Below are 22,081 nucleotides of genomic sequence, written 5' to 3'. Positions count from 1 at the left end.
GATCTCAGAAAAGGTAACTCTAAGGGAAAACACACTGTCTTCAAATTTTTAAAGAGCTATCAGAACAAATTCCAGTCCTCCCATTTAGTAATTTCTTTTTTTAAATTTGAGACAGATAAAACTGTATACGTTTATCATGTACAACATGATGTTTTGAAATATATATACATTGTAGGCCGGGTGTGGTGGCTCACGCCTATAATCCGAGCACTCTGTGAGGCTGAGGCGGGCGGATCATTTGAGCTCAGGAGTTCGAGACCAGCAAGAGCGAGACTCTGTCTCTACTAAAAAATAGAAAGAAATTAGCTGGACAACTAAAAATATATAGAAAAAAATTAGCCGGGCATGGTGACGCATGCCTGTAGTCCCAGCTACTCGGGAGGCTGAGGCAGAAGGATCGCTCGAGCCCAGGAGTTTGAGGTTGCTGTGAGCTAGGCTGACACCATGACACTCTAGCCAGGGTGACAGAGTGGGACTCTGCCTCAAAAAAAAAAAAAAAAAGAAAGAAATATATATACATTGTAGAATGGTTAAATCTAACTAATTAACGAATACGTTATCTCACAGTTATCATTTTTGTGGTAAGAACACTTAACATTCACTCTCTTTGCATTTTTCAAAAATACAGTATGTTGTACTATAATCATCATGCTGTATAATAGATCTCTTAAACTTATTCCTTCTATGTAACTGTAATTATATATCCTTTGACCAGCATCTCCTCCATATCCCTATTCCCCTAACCATCCAGCCTCTGGTAACCACCATTCTATTCACTACTTCTACAAGATCAACTTTTTTAGATTCTACGTATGAATGAGATCATGTAGTATTTGTCTTTCTGTGTCTGACTTATTTCACTTAACATAGTGCCCTCCAGGTTCATCAATGTTGCTGCAAATGATAGGATTTCCACATTTTTTATAGCTGTATAGTATTCCATTAAGTACGTATACCACATTTTCTTCATCCATTCATCTTTTGGTGAACATTTAGGTTGATTCTATCTTGGCCATTGTGATTAATGCACAGAGGAACATGGGTGTGCAGGCATGTCTTTGATATACTGCTTTAGTTTTCTTTGAACAAATACCCAGTAGTGGGATTACTGAATCATATGGTAGTTCTATTTTTAGTTATTTGAGGAACTTCTGTACTGTTTTCCATAATGGCTATACTAATTTTACATTCCCACCAACAGTATGCAAGCATTCCCTTTTCTCTACATCTTTACCAACACTTACCTTTTGTCTTATTGGTAATAGCCATTCTGACAGGTATGAGGTGATATCTTTATTGATTTACATTTCCTTGATGATTATTGATATTAAACATTTTTTCACACATTTTTTTGGCCATTTATAAGTCTTTTAGTTGAGAAATGACTATTCAAGTCTTTTGCTCATTTTTTAGTTGGTTTCTTTTCTTGCTGTTCAGTTGTTTGAGTACCTTATATATTTTGCATATTAAACCCTTATGAAATGTATAGTTTACAAATATTTTCCCCATTCTATAGGTTGTCTTTTCATTCTGATAATTGTTTCCTTAGCTGTGTAGAAGCTTTTTAGTTTGATGTAAGCCCATTAGTCTATTTTTGCTTTTGTTGTCTATGCTTTTTAGGATATATCCAAAAAATCATTGCCTAGACCAATGTCATAGAGGTTTTCCTCTATGTTTTCTTCTAGTAGTTTCATAATTTCAGGTCTTAAATTTAAGTCTTTAGTGCATTTGGAATTGATTTTTGTATATGGTAAGAGACAGAATCTAATTTTATTCTTCGGCCTTTGGATATCCGGTTTTCCCAGCACCATTATTGAAGAAACTATCCTTTCCCCACTGTGTATTCTTGGCATCCTTATCAAAAATCAATTGACTGTAAATGGGTGGATTTATTTCTGGACTCTCTACTCTTTTCTTTTGGTCTACGTGTCTGTTTTATGCCAGTATCATGCTGTTTTGGTTACTATAGCTTTGTGGTATATTTTCAAGTCAGGTAGTGTGATACCTCCAGCTTTGCTCTTTTTGCTGAAGATTGCTTTTTGTGACTTCATGTTAATTTTAGGATTGTTTTCTCTATTTCTATGAAGAATGTCATTTGTATTTTAATAGAGATTGCATTGAATCTATATATTGCTTCAAATAGTATGGACATTTTAACAATATTAATTCTTTCAATCTATGAACACAGACATCTTTCTGTTTATTTGTGTATTCTTCAGTTTCTTTCATCAATGTTTTATAGTTTTCAGTGTAGAGATCTTTTACCTCTTTGGTTAAATTTATTCCTAAGTATTTTATTTTTTCATAGCCATTGTAAATGGGATTGTTTTTCTTGATCTCTTTTTCAGACAGTTTGCTGTTAGTGTATAGAAACGCTATTGATTTTTATATATTGATTTTGTATCCTGAAGGTTTACTGAATTCATTTACTAGTTCTAACAGTTTTTTGGTGGAGTCTTTAGGGTTTTCTCTATATAAAATTATGGCATCTGGCCAGGCACAGTGGCTCATGCCTGTAATCCTAGCACTTTGGGAAGCCAAGGCAGGCAGATCACTTGAGGCCAGGAGTTTGAGACCAGCCTGAGCAAAAGCAAAACCCTGTTTCTACAAAAAGTAGAAAAATTAGCTAGGTGTGGTGGTGTGTGCCTGTAGTCCTAGCTATTTGGAAGGCTGAGGCAGGAGGATCACTCCAGCCCGGGAGTTTGAGGTTGCAGTGAGCTATGATGATGCCACTGTACTCTAGCCCAGGGCAACAGAGCAAGACCCTGTCTCGAAATACATAAATAAATAAAATTAAAAGAAAAGAAAATAAAGATAATGTCATCTGTAAACAGGAACAATTTAACTTCTTCCTTTCCAATTTGAGTGCCTTTTATTTCTTTCTCTTGTCTAACTCCTCTTGTTGAGACTTCCAGTACTATGTTGAATAGATGTGGCAAGAGTGGGCATCCTTTTCTTGTTGCAGATCTTAGAAGAAAAACTTACAACTATTCCTCATTCAGAATGATGTCAGCTGTGGGTTTCTCATATATGGCCTTTATAATGTTTAGGTACATTCCTTCTATACCTAATTAGTTGAGAGTTTTTATCATGAAAGAAGGTTGAATTTTGTCACATGCTTTTTCTGCATCTATTGAAATGATCATATGTTTTTTGTCCTTCATTTTGTTAATGTGATATATAACATGTATTCATTTGCCTATGTTGAACAATCCTTGCATCCCTGGTGGGATGATTCCCACTTTATCATAGTGAATGATCTTTTTAAATACATTGTTGAACTCAGTTTGCTAATATTTTGTTGAGGATTTTGGCATTTATGTTCATCAGGGATATTGGCATGTAATTTTCTTATTTTGTTTTACTTGTGTGATGTTGGTATCAAGGTAATGCTGGCCTTGTATAATGAGTGTGGGAGTATTCCTTCATCTTTAATTTTCTGGAAGAGTTTGAGAAGAATTTGTATTAGCTCTTCTTTAAATATTTTGTAGAATTCAGCAGTAAAGCCATTCAGTTCTGGACTTTTCTTTGATGGAAAACTCTTTATTACTGATTCAATTTCCTTATTATTGGTCTGCTTAGATTTTTTGTCTTCATAATCCAAACTTAGTAGGTTGTATGTATCCAAGAATTTATCCCTTTCTGTAGGTTATCCAATTTGTTGGCATAATTCTGTTCTCTTATAATCCTCTGTATTTCTGTGGTATTAGTTGTAATGTCTCCTTTTTTTAATCTCTGATTTTATTTATTTGAGATTTCTCTTTTTTTTTTTAGTCTAGCTAAAGGTTTGTTGATTTTGTTTATCTTTTCAAAAAGCAACTCTTTGTTTTGTTTATCTTTTGTATTATTTTTCTAGTCTTTATTTATTTCTGTTCTGATCTTTATTATTTCCTTCCTTCTACTAATTTTGGGTTTATTTTGTTCCTGTTTTTCTAGTTCCTTGAGGTACACACTACTTGCATTCTATGCATTTTTTACATTTAGCCTTTATGCTATCCCTATTTTCTGCATAATTTTTAAAATTATGATTTATATGAACCATAGAGTTACTATAACATTATTAGGACTATGCATCTATTCTCAGTAGTTTTTCCTGTTTTGTTTTGTTTTGTTTTGTTTTGAGACAGCGTCTCGCTCTGTGGCCCTGGGTAGAGTGTAGAGTGCAGTGGCATCATCATAGCTCACTGCAACCTCAAACTCCTCTGCTTAAGCGATCCTCCTGCCTCAGCCTCCTGAGTAGCTGAGACTATAAGCCACACCATGAATGATGCCCAGCTAATTTTTCTGTTTTTAGTAGAGATGGGTACTTGCTCTTGCTCAGGCTGATCTTGAACTCCTGAGCTCAAGCAATCCTCCTGCTTCAGCCTGCCAGAGTGCTAGGATTACAGGCATGAGCCTCCACACCTGGCCCATTTCTCCATTCTAGAAAATGCTGCATTGAATACCGCTGGGCATATAGCTTTTTGCTGTTTAATTATTTCCTTAAAGTAAATTCCCAAGGAGTTATTACTAGGTCAAGGAGTAAGAATATCTTTGTTGTTCAATGGGTACAGATGGACGGTGGTGATGGTTGCACAACAATGTAAATTTACTTAATGCTACTGAACTATACGTGTAGAAATGGTTAAGATTAAAAATTTTTTTAAATAAAAAGAATAGAAGGTTATATACCCCCCAAACAAAAGAACGTCAGTCTTTTGAAAAGAATGGTAGCATAATAAACCATTGGCCATTTAGAAGAAATAACCAAATTACAGTGCCACCAACATGTTTACCTCACTTGTACCAATATTGAATGTCTTGTATTTCTTAAAATTTTTGCTAAGTGGTCTAAAAATGAATCTTCAAGGTTATCTTAATCTGCATATTTATTTCTATTAGGGTTGAAATGTAAATATTTGCCCTTGTGGGTTTTTTTACTATTGGTATTTCCTTTTATGTGAAATGTACATTCGTGTCATTGGCCCTTGTTTCTATTAAGACATTGATCGTTTTTCTTAAATTTAAAAGATCTCTTTTTGTAGTATAGTATTTGAAATAAGTATTTCTCCTAGTCTTTGTTGTCTTTTTAATTCGGATTTAAGGAATAACTTTATGATTTTAATCCTACAGGTGAACTATGGAAAAGTTTATAATGACAGTAGAAAAGGATTGAAATTCACTGTCTCCTGTGGCTGCAGTTCAGAATTTGTTTTTGTACCATATGGTAGCACCATTGCTGTTTATACAGTTTACTCAGGAGAACAGATAACTATGCTTAAGGGACATTATAAAAGTGTTGACTGCTGTGTATTTCAGTCTAATTTCCAGGTAAGAATGATGCTTAAGGGAATTTAGAATGTCAGGTAGCTAGTTTGCCAGACTAGTTGTATATAAAAGAGTAAATTGTGATTTCATTCTGGGGAGTTAGACTTTTAATCCACATTTGAGCTAGGATTTATTCACTACAGGATAATACAGCCTAGATTTTTAGATGGCATAGGATGTATGAATGAATCAGCATAATACTATGCAACTTGATTGGAATAAATTCTCTTTCTTTTGCTTATGGGCTTTATTTATTTAGCAGTTGACAATTACTGGTGAATTAAAATAATTTCTTACAAATAATCTTTTGGTTAAAAAATGAATTATAGGTATTTAATCTCAAAACATAGTTTGTGCATCTTGGTTTATGTGTGGGTCTGTCTAAAATTTTGTTTATTTCTTCCTTATTTTCTGTCAATGGCTAACAAAGATATGCTTTTGAAGTTAATACATACATAATTTCTTAAATACCCATGGCTTTTGTTTGTTTAATATCCTGACCCTTCTTTTTCATGTCACCCGTGGGCAAATTGGCTTTTTTTTTTCAGAGATGTATGCACAAATTACCTCATGTGTTCTTTTAAATGAGTCTAATATAGAAAGATAGTTGGTATTTTCCCTGTTTTTAGGTAAGGAAAATGAAGCTCATGAAAGTTAAATATTGACAGAATGAAAATTATAGATTATTAGCACTTGAAGGGACTTTATCACCTGGTGAAACTCGTAATCATTCATTCATTAATACCGATTACCTAATTTGTGCCTGACACTGTGCTGTAAGATACATAGGCCTGATTTTTTAGCCAGTACACACCAGTATGGCAATATCCATTATTAAAATATTCAGTATATCCTACTGGTTGGTAAACAGTTGCTGCACCAAGCCCCTCAACTAATCTCCAGCCTTAGCCCATTCCCTGGGAACTCTTACATCTTATCTTAACCCAGCAACTAAGGGGGACCCCCAGGACTCTGCTCCAATTCTATGGCCAGTATCTCTTCTGATTAATCAGTATCCTGATGTACCAGTTGTTAAATATTTCTTGTGTTTCTTCTGGGAGAAGAAAACTAAAGCACCAGCGGTGACATGGCTTGCCTCTAATCTGCAAGTAGTTATTGACAAAGCATTTTTTCTTAGGATATTGTTACTCTTTTCTTGTCTAAAGTCACTTAGAGACACAGCCAGGATTTTTTAACTCAGATATTCTGACTACAAATTATGGCTTCCTACCAAGTTGGAGCTTCCTAATAGGTGTGCGTAGAATGGATTAAAATTGTACCAAGATATTGATTTTTATGAGTCCCTAGAATAGCTGAGATAGCAGAGACCTGGGGCCAGTTGCCTACTGACAAATACCATTTCTATATGTGCTGTGAACTCAGAAAGATTTTAATCACTGCACTACATCAGAAAGGTCTCAGCTCTTATCCTGTTTCACCTGTTATGATTCTAAAAAGGAAAATAATTATAAATCTCAAAAGTAAAAGAGGATAGTACTTTTGCTTCCATTTAGCAGCAGAACACTTTTGCAAATTAAATATTACACAGAACTCACTATTTGAAAATAAAATATAGTAATTCTATCATAAATGTAAAAATCTGATAAGATATACTCAACATCAAAATAAATAATGATAGTAATAGACAATCCATTGACTAAATTAGGACCTTTCTCATTTGCACAGTAGTTTGTTATTATCATCATCATTATTATTTACCTACTATTTGATATTGTTTTTTCCCTTGACACTGAGCATTTGATATATATCCTGCTCTTTTCTCTTGACATTATGAGTATTTTCCCATGTCATTAAGTATTCAAAAACAATTTGTTTTTTTTTTTTTTTTTGAGACAGAGTCTCACTCTGTTGCCCAGGCTAGAGTGAGTGCCGTGGCGTCAGCCTAGCTCACAGCAACCTCAAACTCCTGAGCTCAAGCGATCCTCCTGTCTCAGCCTCCCGAGTAGCTGGGACTACAGGCATGCACCACCATGCCCGGCTAATTTTTTCTATATATATTTTTAGCTGTCCATATAATTTCTTTCTATTTTTAGTAGAGATGGGGTCTCGCTCTTGCTCAGGCTGGTCTCGAACTCCTGAGCTCAAACGATCCGCCCACCTCGGCCTCCCAGAGTGCTAGGATTACAGGCGTGAGCCACCGCGCCCGGCCTCAAAAACAATTTCAATGGCTATGTAATATTCTATCATGTGACTCAACATTAGTTTACTGATAATCATTCCTCTATTATTGGACAGTTATTTCTGTTTTTTGTTATAAACATTACAATGATGATATCCTTAAATTTCATGTGTGACTTTGACATAATTTCTAGAAATGTGTACAGAAACTTTTGATGTATCCTGAGATTCTATTCTCCAAAAAGATTACACCAATTTATGCCCTGTATATAAGAGTATATATTTCACTGCCCCATAGGAGTGTTTTCAGTAATAGGCAATATAACATATTCTTTCAGTTTTGTTGGGGAGGGGAGTGAGCATGGTCCAGCCATGAGCAAACAGCATATCTGTAAAAACACTGGTATACTGTATGTCAGCCCAAGCTTCCCCTTATGAAGTAAACTTCTAAACAGCTTAGGTCTTCAGGCTCTTCTGTTGAATAGCAGCCAGTTAGGCAGTTGGAAGCTAAATAAAACTTTTTGTGAATTTTTGGCCTATTTTAGAAGAAACTTGTATGGTTTATTCATTGAAGTATTTATTTAAGTTCAGTTATTGACAAAGAAGGATAAACTCTTTATTCCATTTTTTTTCTCTATTGTGACATTTGAAATATATGGATACTGTGATTGGTAAAAACCACTAGCATAGGCCAGGCTCAGTGGCTCATACCTATAATCCTAGCACTTTTGGAGGCCAAGGCAGGAGGATTGCTTGAGCTCAGGAGTTCAAGACCAACCTGAGCAAGAGTGAAACCCCATCTGTATTAAAAATAGAAAAATTAGCCAGGAGTTGTGGCATGCGCCTGTAGTCTCAGCTACTAGGGAGGCTGAGGCAGGACTATCACTTGAGCCCAGGAGTTGGAGGTTGCAGTGAGCTACAATGATGCCACTGCACTCTATCCAGGGCAACAGACTGAGACTCTGTCTCAAAAAAAAAAAAAAAAAAAACCACTAGCATAATAAGTGTTTTTGTAAAATTTTCACAGTATTAATTAGCTCTGACATATCCTAATACTATTTTTAAACACAAAATAAAACTTTACTACATCTTAAAGAAAAGAAAAAAAAAAGTCTGCCTAGTTTCTTTAGGGAGTAGAAATAGAATTAATGTAATTAATCTGCCTAAGAATTAATCATTTCAAAAATTGATATAGTTCATTTCAGTTTGGTACCAATTTTAAATTGATCCACAATCACATTGTTGCTCTCTGTTTTACAGGAACTTTATAGTGGTAGCAGGGACTGCAATATTCTTGCTTGGGTGCCATCCTTATATGAACCAGTTCCTGATGATGCTGAGGTAAATATTTGTACAAATTGTCCAGTGACTTCTAAATCATGAGGAATAAAGTTTTATTAATTTACTTTATATGAGAGAGACTTTTAAAGTAGTTCTTTCTGTTTTTATGATTGTAAAACTAATTTGCCTTGGCCGGGCGCGGTGGCTCACGCCTGTAATCCTAGCACTCTGGGAGGCCGAGGTGGGTGGATCATTTGAGCTCAGGAGTTCGAGACCAGCCTGAGCAAGAGCGAGACCCCATCTCTACTAAAAATAGAAAGAAATTAGCTGGACAACTAAAAATATATATATAGAAAAAATTAGCCGGGCATGGTGGTGCATGCCTGTAGTCCCAGCTACTCGGGAGGCTGAGGCAGGAGGATCGCTTGAGCCCAGGAGTTTGAGGTTGCTGTGAGCTAGGCTGATGCCATGACACTCTAGCCCGGGCAACAGAGTGAGACTGTGTCTCAAAAAAATAATAATAATAATAATAATAATTTGCCTATTATAACACATTTGGAAAAATCAGAAAAATATCAAAAGAACATAAAATTTCTTAAGTTGAGTTAATTAACATTAACATTTTGATTTATTTCATTCTTGTTTTTTACTATGTATGGGTTTTTTTTTTTAACATAGTTAATACCATGGTTGGACATACAACTTTGTATCTTACTTTTCTCGTTAACACTGTACAGTATCCCTTTTCTATGCCATTAATAACTGTGTAAACATTATTTATAATGATATAGTATTCTGTCATTTATACCCACTATTTAAATATTTACCTATTTGGAGACATTTCTTTTGATTATTATAAGCAACATCAAGGTAAAAATCTGTTTATAAATTGTTCATATTTCTGATTATTTCTTTGAATAGATTCCTAGAGGTAGAATTATCTCTTAAATGATCATGTATGACATTTTTAAAGGTCTTTATTCACACTGTCAAATTGTACCAATTTACACTCCTACCAGCAATGACAGTGCCTATCTTAAAGCATAAATTAGTATAAATATGACAGTGTGAATAAAGAGCCTTAAAAAATGCAGTAGGTAAACAAAGATGAATAAGATATAATCCCTGGCCTTAATAGCCTCTGCATTTTTTTTTTTTTTTTTTACTTACCAAGCAGTAGAAAGATAATCTAAAGGTGTTATCTCTCCCACCAAAGATTATTCTATTAAGCACTGTTAATCATCCTCATTTACCTTAATTTCTAGGATATAAAAAGTTTAATATCTAAAAACAATGTTTATATAAATAATTTTTTAAGTTGGAAATATAAATAATGTAATTAGAAATACCTCAAGATAATCTTAACCAAGTCATAGTAAAAACAAAACATCTTAAATGGAGGTAGAAAAAAGTTATTGATGGAGCAAGTTTGACATTCAAAAAACATTTTTCATATACTGTATTTAATTTCTTTAATGAAAATAGGACTATGTCAAAAAACATAGGAAATAGGATTTTTACAGGGGTAGTTGATGGCACCTAGCAGCTACTGACAAAATTTATTTCATACTTAAATTTGCAACTGTTATGGTTTACTGCAGGGTAAAGCCTGTGAATTATTTTCTTTTGGGTCCAATCCAAAGAAAGAGAGAAAAATCCGTGTCAATAAATCTTCAAGCAGCTGGCCAAATGCCATATGATTACTTGCAGATTTTATCACGTCTAATTTGGTTTATTATGGCTTTATTAGTTTTAGTGTACAGCTGCTTCTGATGACTGAATATTCTTCTGGATAAAGTCTAATAGGGTCAAATAGATGAGTTTAGCCATTTATTTTGCATTATTATTTAATTATTATGTTCTGCTCTTTGGGAATTACTGTATACATTAAATCCAAGTTATAACACTATAGGCCATATTAGGAAATATAACAATCATTTACCAAATGAAACAATAAAAATATAATAAATGAAAAGTAAATCTATCATAACTTATACATAGAAAAAGATGTTAGATGAAAACTAAATTGTTTAATGTATAAAGACAATATGTGACTATGATGGTTTGTTTATTTCCTTGTTATGTAGTTATAGTGATAGTTTTAACTCCTTACCTAAAAGAACTTGTATATGAAAAATTAAGCAAAACAAGTAGAAAATTAAATAGAAATACAGAACAAACCAGTTGAGGTTTATATGTAAGTTTTAGAGCTATAAAACTTTATCTTTTGAAATACATTGTTCAGAATCTTTAAGATAACAGTCATTCTGATATTAATATTCAATGGCATGTGCTAAGGTTATTTCCATAAAAGTTTAGTTTGAAAGATTCCTGTGAATGTAGGTATAACATGAATGTGATCATGATTGCAGATCCCAGTAGAGAAGTCTGTCTGCACAAGATTGTATTCCTCACATGGATGTTTACAAATTGACTCATATTTTAAAGTATTTTTAGAGAAAAATAATAATAAAAAGAAAAAACAAAAAAAGAAAAATACTAATAAATAAAATAATTTTTAAAAGAGAACCAAAAAGACAAAAAAGAAAAAGTAAATAAAAAGGTTTTTATCTCAACTATCAAATAAATGACTTGCATTTTCCCAAGGAGGCAACATAGCACAGTACAAAACAAAACACACAAGCATGCATACGTACATACTTAGCCTTTAGCTTTAAGTAAACCTGTGTTTGGATCTCAGATCTACCATTCGTTACACTTGTGATCTGGGACAAGCTTATGATATTTCCAAATATCAGAATTGTCAAATCAAAGTTGTTCTTAGGTTTCTTTTCAAATCCACCCTTAAGATAACAAAGATAATCCCTTATGGGTGATATCCCTTATGGCTGATATCGAAAGTTTCTGTTTAAAGAAAGCAAGGTCATTGGATGATGGGAACAAGATTTATGGTCTTTAAACATAATCCTATTATTTAATTGGCAGGCTGTTTTATTCTGAGGAGTCTGGCTTCCTTTTGCCCCCACTTCCTAAAACTTGGTCATGATCAAGGCAGGGCAGGTTTATTACAGTTTAAATCTGACCTCTTATCAAGAATCTTACTTTATTTTTTTACATTCACACAATACATAGCTGTTTTACTTACCACTTGTGTAGGTGTATTAATGTAATCACTTGCTGACCCAAACAACCCTGAGACTTTCTGGTAATTACCAGTCAGAAATTTGAAAGTTATCAAGATATATGCTGGTAGATGTTAACTTTGATTTCATTCCTCCTGCCCATTATTTGGACCTGGATAGGTCCCCTCTAAACTTACTCTTCTTTAACTCCATAACATGTACAACTATCTGTCAGTAGAACTGGCAACCTGGCGAGATAGAGATGAGTAAGTTCAAGCACAGACTGGCTGTCCACTAGGAGGCGATGTTGTAGAGAAAAGTTAAGTAACACTTGATCAGTGGGTCTCAAACAGTAATGTGTACTACATCCATCTACATTGTTACTGCAGCTTTTAACTACAAGTATGATATTTTATTTGTGATTGTTTTAGGAATAAAATATATTTCTAGTTATACTGTAATGCATTTAGTTTTGTTTCATTAAAAACAGCAAAATAATTTATATGCAACTATATTATGATTTTCACTTATTTTTGCTTTTATGCTGAGTTTTCAAATGAAATTAAAATATGTAGTAGGTTACACGTTGGGCTTCCATAGTAGAATCAGGGGGCATAAATTTTGCATGGCTTACCTACCCAGGGACATTTTTGGTAGATAGCTACGGCAGACTTAAAGGCTTCTAAAGACAGAGTAGGGAAGAGGAGTTATCCAACCTCTCACTAAATAACCTATCTTAGTAAATTATAAACTCAAAAAGACAGGAAACTCACTAAATGTTTGGATGAAATAATAAATGAACAGACTTCAGTATACTACTATTGTAAATAAAAGTAGACTGCTACTAGAAATTAGTGAGTAGGCAGCTAAGGTTTGATGATACTTCTATATCTGAACATTTGAGGTATAGTGGATATTTGTTTGTACACGTAAGTGACAATAGCCAACATTCGGTTTAGTAATGTACTCTGATCTAATTAACAACTGTAAAGAATGCCTAAATTAACACAGGCAGTCCCCAGGTTACGGACAACCTGACTTAACGGCATTCCATACTTACGAACAGGCTCCCAAGGTTCCCCATAAGGATAATTTATAATTAACAATTCGGGAACTAATTTCTTCCACGTGTGTGAACAAATCCGCATGGAGTAAGCAGTTGGCACAGCATCTTTATGCTAGCAGCTAGTCTTATTGTTTATACAGTCTTACATCACTTTAATCTTAACTGTTTAGTTCAATTTTGTGAGTCTGTATTTACCCTTATGACCGTGCCTCCAAAGCGAAGTCCACTGCAAGTCCAGGTGAGCCTGCAGGGAAGAGAAAGGTGATTACAATGAAAAAAAATTAGAAATAATTAAATGTTTGGAGAAAAACCAGATGCCGTCATTCATTGGGAAAGCGTTAGGCTTCAGTTGCTCAACTATTAGAACAATTATAAAGGATAAAGTGAGAATAACGGAACATGTGAAAGGCAGTCCTCCAATGAAAACATCAATTACTAAGCAGCATATGGATTCATTATTGAAATGGAAAGGTTATTTTCGACTTGGTTAGAAGATCAAAACAAGCATAACATTCCTATTAGCCTAGCATTGATGCTAGGTGACATTAGGTGAGTGTTAACCTTTAATATCCTATTTTGAAATTTCTGCTTTCTCCTATCTAAACTTTTTGTATGAGTTTGTTTTTATGTTCGGTTTTTTTGAACTAAAAGAGCACATAGTTTCTATATAACTTAACCTCTGTACTGTTATTATTATTATAGTATTACACTGTATTATTATTACCACATATGAGCCATTATAGTTTTCTTATTATTATTATTACCATATATGTGCTGTTCATCCGGGATCCAAGTTACATAGAAATCCGACCTAAAGACGTTCTCGGGAACTTACCTCATCCATAACCCAGGGACCGCCTGTATATTGTTCTCCAACTAGCCTAGCTGATACTTGGGCAATTTACTGGGAACACTCACTTTTTCTACTGTTTTCGTTGTAAGATTCTAAGTCATTATATTCATCAAAAAGGAAATAAACATTTGAGATGTACACTAGGGGTTACTCTTAACAAAAAATATTTCTATAAGTTGTAAAAGGCAAAATGTCTAAGATAATTTAAGAGTAGGCTTGATGCTAATACATTATTGGAATTTGGATCTAAACAAACTTGTAGTCAATGTAAAAGCTACAGAATAAGAAGCAGACCTGGCTCATAATTCCCAGATACTTTAAATATGAGACCATCTTAAAGCCCTTTTAGTCATTTGACAGAGAATAAGAAGGTTCCCATTCAGAAGTTTTCCCAAAAAGGTGAATTTATTTGAAACACCACCAATAAAGATTCTATAGTTGCTGATTACCTTTATTAGATATGCCTCTAAAGTTGTAAGAATACTGTGATACTTTGTTGTTCTTTTAAATAACCATCATCTAAATGCATGTTATCCTTCAGAAAAATCTCTGAGGTAAATCTATGTGCTAATTACAAATATGTTACCATTTCTGACATATTTTGCATGTGTTACTAAACTGCTTTACCAACTATATAAAAATAAGTAAATAAACCTCACTACTTACAACTCACAATTACTTTTTGGACTAAAAATGGTATTACTCAGCTTGATGAACACCTTATTCCCCATGTTTGGTTATTTGATTATTTATAAAAGTCAATTACATCCAACATAGGGTTGCCAACATTAATAGTTTAGACTGTTGAGTCAGACTATAAACCTGGAGTCCAGTCTCAGCCCTATGGATGTTAATGCACCACCTTCTCCAGGTAATTCCAACGAGTTGCAGGAATACCCTGAGCAATAGCAGCATCATGGTATATATATGTATGTATTTGTGAAGTGACTGTTGATACTTTGAAGGAAACAGTTTATTTGGGTAAAGTCTAGTATGTCTTTTTTTTAAATAAAAAAACCCTTTTTATTAAAGAAGAAAAAAGTGTGCAATAAAATAAATTCAGGTAGTACAAAGGGCATCACAATAAAAAATGACACTACTACCCCAAACTCTCAGACCCCCTACCCAAAGGCAAATGTTATTTACAGTTTCTTATATTTTTTCCAGAATTATTTACACAAGTATACACACACACACACACACACACACACATTATATCAATTTATCTGTATCTTGCTTTTGCCATTGATCATATAATGGAGATTTTTCCATATCAGTATTCACTCTTCACTTTGGGAGGGTGAGGTGGGAAGATTGCTTGAGCTCAGGAGTTCAAGACCAGCCTGAACAAGAACGAGACCCCATCTCTACTAAAAATAGAATAATTAGCTAGGAGTTGTGGTGCAAGCCTGTAGTCCCAGTCTCAATTTTTTGACCATTTTTTACTTGTTTTCTGCTTATTTTGTTTTCTTATTGTTTATCTTATATTGTAAAAGGGGTATTTCTTACATTATTTTTGTTTTGAAATTAATAATTATGCAGTTTCTTTCAAAATAATGTAATTGCTACTCATCCGGTATATTTCCTAACTATACTGTGAACCTAAAAGTATGAAGTAGAAAAATAGAATCTTCCTTTTTGTTTTTCTCTTTTTAGACTACAACCAAATCACAGTTAAATCCAGCCTTTGAAGATGCCTGGAGCAGCAGTGATGAGGAAGGATGATTGTCGACCTGTAGTACCTTTGTGTCTCTGCTGATGAAACTTTTTAAATAGGACTGTGTGGGCCTTTTTTGAACTGTCCTGTCAATTCCTGACAACTGAATTTGGGTAATTTTCCCCCATGCTTTAAAATGAAGTTAATATTTGCACAAAATCCTAAAACAGATTTCTATATAGTTTATCAAAACATGTCTCCTCAATCCCACTTGTGGCCTAAGGCAACTCCTGCTGTTACAGTACAGGGACATAAGCCACTGTGCCTCAGTTGGGACCTTCAGCAGATTCCATGAACTATAAGATGCAGCAAGACCTGCAGCTGATCAGAGGATCAGCAAGTAGAGGTTATCGGCATTTCTCATACTGGCTGTACCATCAGCCTGCTCATTTCCACCTTCAAGAATGATTATACTTAGGATGATTACATCAAAAATAGTAGTTGGAAAGGTGTCATCAAAATTATACTTTCTTATTTGTGTGTTCACATTTTACAATGATTTCATTTAATTGACGGTTGTCTAGCTTTATGTTAAATATTTTTGGACTCAGTTTCTCCCACAATCCAAAAAGTACGCCACAGAAGCCTTTTAAGTTGGCAAAAATCCCATGTTTACTTTATTTTAATGTCAGAGGGCAGCTTGCACTCATGCTTGAACTCCCTTTCTGTGAAACTCATTAAGATGTGACCAAATCCTGTTTCATTCATCCACGCGGAAATGTCCTAGCAGGGAATCTGGCTTAAACATAAAATGTTGTCATAAAATTTCTATTTTATTGTCTCCTTTTATGTCAGCCCACAAATGATTATCATGCAGCTAATCTTGATATTCCCTTTCTTCCTGATTCTTACCAGCAGGAGACTAGTAAAAGAGATTTTGTGAGTTTGAATACCATTTTTGTGAGCATACAGTTGTTGAGTTTTTAAGTGTATAACAGGCCTCATATCAGACCTTTCTGGCTAAATATTTTCCATACACTTGCTTTTGCAATTCATTTTTTTTTGATTGACAGACAAAGTTGTATGTTTTTACTGTGTACAGCATATTGTTTTGAAGCAAATATACATTATAGACTGCCTATACCTAGCTAATTAACATATTGTTACCTCACACAGTTACCATTTTTGTAGTGAGAACATTTTATATCCATTTTCTTAGCATTTTTCAAGAATACACTATATTAACTATAGTTACCATGTTGTATGATAGATCTCTTGAATTTATTCCTCCTATTTAACTGAAATTTTATATTCTTTGACCAGCATCTCCCCAATCTCCCTCCAAGCCCTACCAATCACTCCAGCCCCAGGTAACCACCATTCTATTCTCTACATCTATGAAATCAACTTTTTTAGATTCCACATAGGAGTTAGATCATGTCGTATTTGTCTTTCTGTACCTGGCTTATTTCACTTAACATCATATCTTTCAGGTACATCTATGTTGTTATGAATGACAGGGTTTCCTTTTTATGGCTGTATAGTATTTTGTTATGTATAGATACCACATCTTCTTTATCCATTCATCCGTTGATGGACAGTTAGGTTTATTCTATTTCTTGGCTATTGTGAATAAGGCTGAAATGAAAACAGGAGTGCAGATATCTCTTCAACATAGTGATTTCATGTCCTTTGGATATAAGCCCAGTAGTGGGTTTGCTGATTCATATGGTAGTTCTATTTGTAATTTTTTGAGGACCTTCCATACAGTTTTTCATAATGGCTGAATTAATTTACATTCTCACCAACAATGTTGGCTCCTTCTCTCCACATCCTCACCAGCACTTGTTATCTTTTGTCTTATTGATGATAGCCATTCTAACAGGTGTGAGGTGATATTTCACTGTGGTTTTAACTTGCATTTACCCGATGATTAGTGATGTTGAACATTTTTTCATATGCCTCCTGGCCATTTGTATGTCTTCTTTTGTGAAATGTCTATTCAGGTCCTTTGTCCCATTTTTTAATTGTGTTGTTTTCTTGCTATTGAGTTGAGTTCCTTATATATTTTGGCTGTTAATCTCCTATCAGATCTATAGTTTATAAATATTTTCTCCTATTCTGTAGGTTGCCTCTTTACCCTGTTAATTGTTTCCTTTGCTGTGTATAAGCTTTTTAGGTTGATGTTATTCCATTTGTCTATATTTGCTTTTGTTGCCTGTGCTTTTTAGGTCATATCCAAAAAACCATTGCCCAGACCAATGTCATAGAGCTTGTTCCCTGTGTTTTCTTCTAGTGGTTTCATAGTTTTGAATAGTTGATTTTCTTATGCCTAGACCATCCTACTCTCACTTTTTCCCCCTCTGGTGAGGATGTGTTTGACCTTTGAGAAAGCTATTAAAATTGGAAATTATTTTTTTTTTAATTTTAAGAAAAAGGAAGTCTTCTCCCAAACTGCAAATAACTGTTTTGCTTCTTACTAGTTACATAAATATATATGCTTATTATAAATAATTTGAACAACATAAAAACCTAAAAAAGAAAGTAACAGGCCGAGCGCAGTGGCGCACGCCTGTAATCCTAGCACTCTGGGAGGCTGAGGCGGGCGGATCGTTTGAGCTCAGGAGTTTGAGACCAGCCTGAGCAAGAGCGAGACCCTGTCTCTACTAAAAATAGAAAGAAATTATCTGGACAACTAAAAATATATATATAGAAAAAATTAGCTGGGCATAGTGGCGCATGCCTGTAGTCCCAGCTACTTGGGAGGCTGAGGCAGAAGGATTGCTCAAGCCCAGGAGCTTGAGGTTGCTGTGAGCTAGGCTGACGCCACGGCACTCTAGCCCGGGCAGAGCGAGACTCTGTCTCAAAAAAAAAAAAAGTAACAGTCACCTGCAATCATAATACCATAAGGTAATCACCACTAACATTTTGGTAGATTTTCTGCCATGCATCTCTTTATGACACATGTAATTTTACCTAATAGGATGTTTGGTGTGCTGCTGTTATCATAGAAGCCCCTTTCTTCCCACATTATCCCTTATTCCCCATCCCTTACCCCTCCTGCTATGATCCAGGTTATTAACCTAGTATGTGTTCTTTCATATTACAATCCTCCATAGATCTATGTAGAATTTATGGGGATGCATTTTTATTTTGCAAAAATGGGATATACACAGTTCTATCTTGATTTTTTTCCAGATACAGCTCACATAAATCCTTCTGTGTCTTCTGTTATAACAGACAATCTTTTTTTAACTGCATAATACTCCATATTGTCAATACACACCAATTTTTTTCAGCCAGTCTCCTGTTCAGGGCCACATATATAGTACTAAAGATTATGAACTGCACTTTATTTTCTTGAGGTGGTTTGTTTGGGTGGTACCATTTAGTTACTGAATGTCATCTTTTCCTCTGGTAAAAGGAAATTATAGTTTTGCTGGATATAAGATTGTTGGGTTCTGGTCCTTTTCTTTCATTATTCTGTAGATACTATGTCCACTTTTTCTAACTTCTGGTATTGCAGATGAGAATTCCAAAGCCAGTTTGATTTTTTTTCCCCACAGTAGGGAATTCACTCTTTACAGCTGGAAGTTTGTAAACTGTGAGGTTTTTTCTCTCTTTATCCTTACAGTTTCTTAATTTTATGAAGATACCTGATATCTTTTGGTTTTTATCCCATCACTTGGACTTCTTGTGAGCTCTTTCACTCCAAACCTTTTCTGAGCTCAGGGATATTTTCTTCTAATATTTGTCTAATTGTTGCTTCTCCTTTGTCTTTTTATATTCATCTTCTTTGGCTCATCTAATAATTACGTGTAAAGTCTACCCTGATCTCTCTTTCAGAGTCTTATTTTGTCCTTCCTGCTTACTTTTTTGAAATTCTTAGAATAGTGCCTGGCATGTAGTAGATGCTCAATAAGTACTTGTTATTTCTGCTCTGTACTTTGCAATATTATGCTTGATCTTTAAGGTTACTAATTCAAGCCTGGTTGATTATCAGGGGAGACTTTTAAATTGTTTTTTTTTATTCCCCTCCCCACACTATACCCTCATTTTTTTAACACTTGCAGAAATATATCAGAGAAATATGGGAGGTCTTTAGAGGCTTCCACTTGAAACTTTTTAAAAATTGTTTATTCAATTGATATTTGTCAAGCCTATTTACAGGGTATATTAATGAACCTTTTTTGAAGGCAGTGGTCATCTATAACTTCTCTCTAATGCTTTCTACATTTGACATATTTTCCTTCCATGCTGTTTTGCCTGATAATATGTGTCTTTTCATCATGTAAGGTACGTGTATCCTGCAGTATTTCAAAGGAACATCTATGCCAGTTGTTTATTTCATTTCAACTTGATTCTGGTTTTAACTAAAACCATTCATGGAACCCCTGTGAAATGCTTAGTTTTTAAAAATGTATAGAAATAATAAATGCACTTGTTTTATTGACATAGCCCTAAACCCGTGCTTAACCAAAAGCCTAAAAATAGCATCACAGTTTGGCTTCGCCTCTCGTTTATACTTGCTACCAAGCCTTTACTTTACAATTAAGGAAACACCTTAATAAAGAAAAAAGTCATCCCTTTAACTGAAGCATTCTTTCTGTACAGTTTATGCTAAAAAGCCCAATTTAAACTAAATCTTTAAAAACCTTTAAAGAAAACTCTGAAAATTAACTCTTAAACTATACCAATTGTAATAATGGACAGAATAACTTCAAAATAAAGATTATTCAATAAGGGATATGTAGGTATGTAGAGCCCACTGTTAGTTGAAACACCAGAAAACAAAAAACTATTAGCTTTGTTATTTAAAATCTGAATGACACACTGATAGAAAAGATTTACCTCAACAAACTAATCCCAATTATTTTTCAAGGAAAAATCACTATCACACAATAGAAAGGAAAATTTCAAATTAGATATTAAAATAAAAGCTACATAGTTCTATTTCAGAAATATTACTGATCAGTAATACACTAATACTTGGTTATTTCTTTCTTTTTTTTGAGATAGAGTCTCACTCTGTCACCTGGGCTAGAGTACCAAGGCATCAAGCCTAGCTCACAGCAACCTCCAACTCCTGGGCTCAAGCGATCCTCCTGTCTCAGCCTCCCGAGTAGCTGGAACTACAGGCACATGCCACCACATTCGGCTACATTTTTCTATTTTTAGTAGAGAAGGGGTCTCACTCTTGCTCAGCCTGGTCTCAGACTCTTGACCTCAAGTGATCCTCCTGCTGGACCTCCCAGAGTGCTAGGGTTATAGGCATGAGCCACTGTGCCCGGCCAATACTTGGTTATTTCTATAAAAATGATGTAACTACTGAAGATTAAAAAAGCTGAAGACATTTCTGTAAATTATTAATTTTTATAAACAAATTGGTAAATTTTCTTTCCTTTAACTTAATTTTTTTCTACATTCAGGTAATTGTTTTCCTTTCTGGAGTGCATGGTGTGATCATAGCTAGGTGTAACCTCAAACTCCTGGGCTCAAGTGATCCTCCTGCCTCCGCCTCCCAAGTAGCTAGGCCTATAGATGCATGTCACCATGCCCAGCTGATTTTTAAAAATTTTTTTGTAGAAACGGGGTCTCCCTGTGTTGTCTGGGCTGGTGTCAAACTCCTGGCCTCAAGCAATACTCCTGCCTAATCTTCCTAAAACTGCTGGGATTACAGGCGTGAGCCACTATGCCCAGCTCAGGTACTAATTATTAAGCCTGAACTTAAAAACTCTAAAGTATCATTAAAGCACTAAACTTAACATCAGTTGAACTCTGCTAGAAATGGAATGGCAAAAAGGCTGGCACACTTGGGATTTTTGTCATTCAAAATGTATAGCAGAGAAGGCTAATTACAGAAAACAATTACTTTGTATTGTGATGAAGGTTCTAGACATCTGAAAGTTAAATCTAGCCCTCAGGATAGAGTTCATTCTTGTGTTTTAATGCTGGCATAGTATTAAATTCAGGGGACAAATCTAACAAGGTTTAATCATGAATATGGCTTTTTTTCTTTGCAAAGAATATGTGAAGTTCTTCTATGCTACCTAGAATCACTAATAAACCTTGGTGCTTAGAATTATTACAAGTCATTCATTATAATACAAGTTTATCTATCTTACTGGCTCTGTCAGTAGCATTCTTAGATACAGGAGGCATAATTCTTTGCTGCCATCTAGTTTTTTGTTTTCTGTTTTTTCTTTTTGAATTAGGCAATTGCAATTTCAAAACAAGGGGGAATAATGAGACTGCATCATGACCTCTTAGTTCTCTGTGTGTAGGTTTCTACAAACGTCCTGTGTCCTCTTGACTAGCCACTCCTCATGAAGGTACTCATACACTTCGTGCTAGTGGTTTGATATAGCTTCCCTAGTTCATGCTTTCCTGAGGCTTGGAAAGAAATGGTGTCACAGTCCTAACCTGATTAGTTATTCTGTCTCTAAAAACACAATTAAGTAAATGTTTAAGACTAAGTTCTTCAAGCTCCTCGTGTTTTTTTGCTGTATTAGTTTGTTGATGGTTATGGTTATTGCAAAAGGTTTTGCAGAACTTCTAACCAGGTAGCCCTAGGCCTGGCCAGAAACTTTGTTTTTTGGCATTGGTGGTCAGCTCTTTAAGGCAACTAATGATTGGCTCAGGTGACTGGCAGGAACCACTTCTCTTTTGTTCATTTTATCCTTTGTGGCAAGGGT

At 34.6% G+C, this 22,081-nt stretch overlaps 1 protein-coding gene across 1 annotated transcript in view; it reads left to right on the top strand.

The window, feature by feature from the left end:
• Positions 1-16,844, top strand: part of ERCC8 (ERCC excision repair 8, CSA ubiquitin ligase complex subunit) — a 55,792-nt gene extending 38,948 nt beyond the window's left edge. Inside the window, exons 10-12 of the mRNA XM_069492309.1 lie at positions 5,113-5,310; positions 8,707-8,787; positions 15,386-16,844. Of these exons, the coding sequence (XP_069348410.1) occupies positions 5,113-5,310; positions 8,707-8,787; positions 15,386-15,454 (348 nt within the window). The 3' untranslated portion in view covers positions 15,455-16,844. The remainder of the gene's footprint in view (positions 1-5,112; positions 5,311-8,706; positions 8,788-15,385) is intronic.
• The last annotated feature ends 5,237 nt before the right edge of the window (positions 16,845-22,081 follow it).

This window comes from Eulemur rufifrons, chromosome 17 (genome assembly GCF_041146395.1).
Source record: "Eulemur rufifrons isolate Redbay chromosome 17, OSU_ERuf_1, whole genome shotgun sequence".
Lineage (NCBI taxonomy): Eukaryota > Metazoa > Chordata > Mammalia > Primates > Lemuridae > Eulemur > Eulemur rufifrons.
Note: the sequence above shows the minus strand (reverse complement) of the source record. Positions and strands in the feature narration are given on the sequence as shown.